At 33.1% G+C, this 7,561-nt stretch overlaps 1 protein-coding gene across 1 annotated transcript; it reads right to left on the bottom strand.

Annotated features, from left to right (window-relative positions):
• Positions 1 to 1,858: 1,858 nt before the first annotated feature.
• On the bottom strand, positions 1,859 to 6,827 carry LOC133180641 (uncharacterized). The gene is made up of 7 exons (XM_061315111.1): positions 6,578 to 6,827; positions 6,020 to 6,250; positions 5,091 to 5,354; positions 4,479 to 4,733; positions 3,719 to 3,973; positions 3,186 to 3,428; positions 1,859 to 2,463 (listed from the first exon to the last, which is right to left on the bottom strand). The coding sequence occupies exons 1-7, from the start codon at positions 6,825 to 6,827 to the stop codon at positions 1,859 to 1,861; spliced, it is 2,103 nt and encodes a 700-aa protein (XP_061171095.1).
• Between the last annotated feature and the right edge of the window lie 734 nt (positions 6,828 to 7,561).

The raw sequence follows: 7,561 nt of genomic DNA, 5'->3' as shown, positions 1-7,561 counted from the left end.
TCAGTACTTTGGGTTGGCAGTTCAAACAAGTTCGCATTCTGTCATACATGTTTGGGTCAAACTAAAGCAGGAATGTCGGTGAAAATGTGCAAGAAAAGAATTTGTTTTAAAAAGGATGTCATCTATACCGACAATAAAAATATGTACCAATATGAAATATGAAAACGATATATGGATTGTGTATAGAGGTTTTCAGAAAGTGAGTTTTCAACATTATGCTAATTTTTTTTCATTACATCAACATCCCCAACATAGATGTTAAAATGAGAATTTTAGAAACTGGCATTCGTGTGACGTCGCTTTTGTTAGTGTATACCTGCAGTATATTTTAAAATTTACTTTGTTGCATAATTGTCTCTTCTGAGTGTAATTTGACACAAGACCCGAGTTTATATGCCAGTCAAAATGTAAATAATATTATAATTATTTTTTTTCTTACTTTTGAAATCAAATATGGAGAAAAGGAACAGCTCAAGCTCAAAAGTCCATTGAAACAATACAATACAATTCGGGAGCAAAGATGGAACTCTAAAAACATCAGAGTTGGAATCCGGTTCCATGTATGATTAACATCCCCTGTCGATCTGTCACAACCGCCGTTTCTCCTTTTCATGATCGGATAAACAAAAAAAAATCGTAGACAATTTAGTGTGTAAATAATGGCCCAACAATTAGTATGAAAATCGTCAGTCGGCATTGGACTTAATGAAATATTGTATTTGCTGACAAGGTTATTGTATCGACCATAGAACTTCCAAAATGATGTCTAAACGAGACTGTTGATATTCTTCTTTCATCAACTTGTTTGTCAATTGCTTGCCTCGTTTTAGAAATTGTTCGAACATAGAGCATGCTCTTGCGTATCGAATCAACTGGGAGACATAAACTACATATGCAGGTGATAAGGATATATTGCTACATAAATAAATAAGGGAAGTTGACAATAGAAAAGTTGAAGTCATCACGTTTATCATAAAGTTTTGTCGTTAGGTTACCATTAACGTCTTCATGAAATACCCCCTCTTTTCCGCTCTCCAGAAGATGAATAATTCCTTAAATATGCATATTTGTTCAATTGCAAGTTTCATTTTATGATTTATAGATTGCTCAGTCCATGCTCACATCTATTCATGATCATGACCTAGACAGAAAATTCATACAATCCCAGAGTATGTTCTACAGAGTTGAGCACCTAAAATAGGTGATGTTAAATACAAGAAGTTAAATAAAAAAAAAGAGAAGCTAATATACAGTATGCAGTACTATCATTTAGAGATTTTAAAATGATCAATATACCTTAATGAGTGAATTTAATAGCTACTTAAAATATGATGTATAACCTCGGTTGGGAACTTTACGCCTTATAATCCGCATAGCGACTTATAAAAAAAGGTAAACTGTTTCAACCCAGGTTATATGTAAATAACTTGAGAAGTTATTAATTGTTCCTTATAATTTCCTTCTAGTCAGTGTAAATTATGAGATAATTTCCCTTCACATTTGCCTTCAAATCAAATTGTACAATATTTAAGGTTAACGTCAAGAAGATTGATACACATTAATGTTAAGTCATATTGAGCCACAGGCAACACAGGTTTTGCTATATTAACTTATTCCTTTATCCAATCAAATACATCATTACAACCAGCATTAAATTATTCAGAGATGTTCCCTGATTTTTTTTGTAAGGTTATATCTTTAATTTGAGTTAAAAAGTCAATTTAATGTTTATTTCAAAATTATCTAACAATGAACTCTTTACAAAAACTCCACTCTGTTCTTAGTTTTGTATAGGGATATCAATGTGAGGTCTGTTAGGCCTGTACAAATGTGCAAAATCAAGGTATCTGATTGTATTCTAATTCACATAAAATATCTTGATTACATAAGAAACACTCTGACACAGATCGGGTAAAACAATCAATGCTACAAAACCTCCCAGTATTATCGCCCCTACCGCACCAATTGCGCAAGACAGCAGCCGAGAGTCTGCTACACTCGTCTGCTTCCTAAGCCTAGAGGAGAGGGTCTTGGAATTCACGGTTAAATCGTTCTTTCTTTGACTCAATTTCTCCTGAAGTGACTGGGCCGTGTCTTTACACACACAAATACATTGTACTGATCCATTGGTTATTATTTGTCTGTTAACTGGTGTTGGACGTTGTATTGTTGTTATTAGTTGTGATGAAATTTCTGTTGTCTGGCCTTGTTCAGTTGTTTTAAGTACTGGTTGTACAGATATTTCTATTGTTTGTTGTGTAGAAATTCCTGTTGTTTGTTGTTGTCTAGAGATATCTGTTGATTGTTGTACAGAGATTTCTGTTGTTTGCTGCTTAATCGTTCCTGTTGTTTGTTGTTGTCTAGATATTTCAGTTGATTGTTGTTCTTGAAAAATATCTGTTGTTTGCGGCTCAGTTTTTCCAGTTGTTAGTTGGTGCAATGAGGTGGGTTTAGTTGTGGAATCTGTAATGATATATTTAGGAAACAAAATACTAGAAATGCAAAATTTTTTGTTAAACTAACACAAACAATTTGGATACACTGTTATCAGATTTTTCATGCAAGAGTATGCATGATAAACCTAAACAAAACTAGAGTGTTCCAAGGAACACATGTGTCGCCTGCTTTATAGCATCATTAAAGATAACAATAAATAAAGGGTGATTAGTTATTTATTGGCTACTAGTTTAATCATGATTTATAATAGCAAAGAAAAAATCCACAACATTTATCATATAAAAATAAAGTTATCATATAAAAATCTGACTTTCAAATAGAAATATGATTCTCAACCTTCAAAGCTAGAGTGGATAATGAAATTGAAATTATATATTAGAAATATACATAAATTTACTTCCTAATTGAAAAAAATATGCTGTATATCGACACAAGAAACTATTTTGAAAAGTAGGTCAAAGGTCAAGTTCAATTGTCAAGAGGTCGGTAACCATGGTATTTTACAAAAGCCATCTGCCAATCAACATACGTGCAAAATATCAGTATCTATTACAGTTCTCGAGATATAGGGTGTAACAGACAGACGGACGGAGGGACAGACGCCGGGTAAAGCGATCCCTAAGCGTCGCTCTCCTCTGCAGGCGAAAGAAAAACAACAGTAAATCTACATCATTATATTTTCTTTGAACAATTCAAAATGAAGTTACATTACAGTAAAATAATCCTACCTGGTGAACAAACTTTCTGGGAAAAAGAACTGGATAGCTGAGAAGGCGACCAGACGGGAACACTTGAGTCCGATAAAACACAGCGGATAGTATCCGAATAGTATCCACATCCAAAGCAATATGTGTCCAAATGACAGCGACGCTGGCATTCTTCAAATGAAATATTCTGACCAGCAAGATCATTTTTTATGGTCATCATTGTGTATCCAAGTTCGAACAGAACAAAAGTCACCAAAGAACAGTCTAAACAAGGAAAGGAACAAAAAGTCAGATTTAACTCTATATTGGTAGAATGGAATGGAAGGCGATATATTATTTCATTATAAGCGTGTTTTACAGTACTTGCTATATTTAAAATTAATTGCTATAAAATTATTGCTATGTTTAAAAGTTTTCCAGTTACAAAAATCTAAAATCAGTTTAGGCATAACTTATTTGTTTATTTAGTACATTAAGATTTTATATTTTTAAACGCATAATATTTAAAAAATCTGCCACTATCATTCCTAATAGTTTGTATACATTTCTCAAACCTGGTAAACAGTTTCTCCTGTAATATTCACATGTCGGACAAGCAGAAGGGAAGAGAACACTGGACTTTGACAAATGACAATCATTGTTCACTGAGCGGTGATAAAAGGAAAGACAGGAAGTGTCGTCTACACAGAGTTGTTGACACCTTATAAAGTCAGAGTCATTGTGGGTAGTGAACAATGGAAAAATCGTCAAATTCTGTCCAATAATGGTGAATGTTGACGAACACGACAGGGAATATCTGTTGGTTGTGCCTTTAATAGAATTTGAAAAAGGATTACATTTGTCAGGGGAAAATATTTAATTTTCACATGTAATATATGAAGATTCATAAGCAATATATAGAAGTACATGTAATATATACAGATGTACATATAATATATACAGATGTACATGTTATATATACAGATGTACATGTAATATATACAAATGTACTTGTAATATATACAGATGTACATGTAATATATACAGATGTACATGTAATATATACAGATATGCATGTAATATATACAGATATGCATGTAATATATACAGATGTACATGTAATATATACAGATGTACATGTAATATATACAGATGTACATGTAATATATACAGATGTACATGTAATATATACAGATGTACATGTAATATACAGATGTACATGTAATATATACAGATGTACAGGTAATATATACAGATGTACATGTAATATATACAGATGTACATGTAATATATACAGATGTATATGTTCTATAGAGAAGAGGATGTTGCCCTTACTTGAACAATCTTTAGCAGAAAAGAAACACTCAGCACAGTTTGAAGTCCGAGGCAATAAACTCTCTGACAAGCTACACGTCTCTGTCACATGGTTAAAGGTGAATCCATGGCAGAAATGATCAGCACTGCATCTGGATTGACAGGCGGTGTACGATGTAGCAGTAATGATGCTGTAAATAGACGAGGCCTCGTAGCTCCCGTTGTAAACAGCGTAGGTGGTGGCCAGACACGTTGATTTTTCAATTGAGTAATTTCCTTTAAATGATCGTATTTACTTGTTTTCAGTATGGTATTTACCATAAAAAGACATCCAGAGATTAAGCAAAACCCGTTTTATAAACATTATGCTCAGACTTTCAGATACTGAATTCGTTAAATATGTGATGTTGTCGTTAATAATCTTTTCTTAAATATCCGAAAATGATAAAAATGTTCCAAAATTGTAGATGTATTTCCATAATGGTAAACCATTAATTATTGAACTGATTCGTTACTGACAAGTGTGGGGAATTTTACAGTTTATAATTCTATCATATATACAGTATGTATTTCATTCATTATCTTTCTTGAAGCAAGGAAAATCGTGTTCTTGAAAATGAAATAAATACCAACCTAATGGACACTGTTTAGAGTAAGCATAACAAGAAGAACAGAGTTTAATGTAAGCAGAACACGTGGAACAATCAGTCCATTTTTGCTTTCTTGCTGAGAAAGACAATCCACATTTATCCCAATCGTCAATGACGGCAAACCCCCGACAGAGGGAGTTGTTGTTACATTTCTGCTCACAGTCACCAGACCTTATGTCCATTATGTCATAGTAGGATTCCAAGGGTAAGATATACCCTATCCCGTATCCTAGGTATGTACTACAGCCTAGAGAAAGAAACAATAGCATTACTACCTTGTTTACAATTTACTTCATATTTCTCCAATTAGAATATTACAGTTGTGAAAGCTCTTTTAGAACGAACATATCCACAACTAACTTAAAAGACGTTAATAGATTCTTTTCCATAAATATCTGATTTTTTTTCCATTTGGTCAATTCTTTGCCCAGTGGATTATCAAAAGAGATTTCGTATTATAGTTAGATAAGCAATATTTACGTCTCTACGTTATTAAAAACAATTATTAGATACAATTTGCCAGGATATAAAGTTGTATTAGAGGATGGTACATGAAAAAAGAAAGAAGTGTAATTCAATACAAATATTTCCTTATACAGATAAATCTAATCACGTCTACTATTATAAAGTTTAAACAAATAGATATATGTATGATAGTAAAGAATTGCTTGTAGCATGGTACCCAAACGATTTCTAATTCTAAAAGATGGCGCCTGTTCACTTCAACTTCATACCATTTCTGTTTTTTGTTTATTATTACTTGTTAGGAAACAAAGGTATCATCTAAGTACTAGTAAAATAAGACATTCAAAATACATATCATCTACATACATAATCCACTTAGAATTAGGTTTTGTATTGTAAGTTCTCTTGTTTGACCATATTTTCTTCAAATCTATGTATCATTTCTACCAAAATCGCATTCCTTTCGACTGAAGGAGAAATTGGTGTTTTCAGCAAACACTGCAGGACTGCTTGAGTCGACCAGTCTACAGACCTGTGTCACAGAGTTGTGTATGAAGCCATTACATACTACATCGTTTGAACACCGATCCCGACATGCTGTGTAATTTGACGGGTCATAGTTGGCATACTGCTTCGTTCCAATATAACCAGAACTGTACATGGTGTATGTAATGCAGTCTGTTCAAAATCAAAGCAAAACCAGGGTCATATTTTATTTACTATATTGTTACAAATTATCATTGATATTGATTATTTAATTAAATAGAGATAAGGCTTGGGATCAAGAAACATATTTAGAACTAAGTCAAATTTTTGGAGCATGTCTTATTGAGTTAGCTGTAAAAAGAGAAAATTTCTATAACAGCACCGTTGTGATAAAATCTCAAAAATAGTTTTCTTTGCACTCTTTGGCTTTTACACCATGTCTAATGTATTACAAAGATTTCGACTTCCTTCAGATATGCTTCAAAATCCTCGGACTGAGTTGTTAAAAGAAATTATTACCTGCTGAACAATTCTTTAAATAAACAAAGCATGTTGCACAGCCTTCAATACGATAGGTCTTGATGTCTTCCGAAAGGGTACATCTGACTCCGAATATATCCTTCGAAAATCCAAAAGCCTTGCATTGTTGATCATGGTCACATAGATCCCTGCACGCTTCTTGAGTACTCACTGACAGATCATTGATGTGACTCTTATAAACGTTAATTGAATCAACTCCTCGTTCTGGACCTAGGCTCTCATACGTCATGACACATTGTTTCGTATCCACCGCTCCTGACTGACTTCTTATCAAGACACCTAAAACAAAAACACATAAGCATCAGTGGCGGAATCAAGGGATTACTGGCTGATAAAAATGGATTTTTTATATTCATATTGATATACATGTATAAATATTGCATTTTCTATCTTTCTGCATAACATTTAAGAATGTTTTCAAGTTTTGTGTGAGTTATTGGTGTGTAAATCACACAGACTTGCACGTAGGCATATTTTTCATGAAGCGCTAGCGCGCTTCATGAAAAATATATCTACGTGCAAGACTGTGTGATTTACACACCAATACTTCAAAATAAACTTGAAAACTTTCCTTATATTTACACTTTAAATGTTTAAAAGTACCAAAAATATACTCAGTGTTTAAATTTCCCGCTGCCCTATATCGTTATATTTTTTATTTACGTCTCTGTAGCCTCATTGTGACGTCACTTTAGCGAGAGTTTCTCCGTGTATATTTCTACGCGTGAGTATACACAAAAATGGTATTCAAATCGTACCTGTTTAATTGGATAATCGTCGAATGATACGAGTATCGGTTAGTAAAACTGCCACTCGGTTTCTCGGATATATATTCATTTCACAGAATAAATGGTTGAAAATGTCTATAAATGTTCTCTAACATATCCTGTTTTATTTACTGTTATATACCAGGGTCGATTTGTGTAGATTAGTTTTCACAGTTGATCTTATTGGATAATTGAT

Source organism: Saccostrea echinata, unplaced genomic scaffold, assembly GCF_033153115.1.
Source record: "Saccostrea echinata isolate AGI-Se365-2 ecotype Australia unplaced genomic scaffold, CSIRO_AGI_Sech_v1 ptg000007l, whole genome shotgun sequence".
Lineage (NCBI taxonomy): Eukaryota > Metazoa > Mollusca > Bivalvia > Ostreida > Ostreidae > Saccostrea > Saccostrea echinata.
This window is presented reverse-complemented; position numbering and strand designations above follow the sequence as displayed.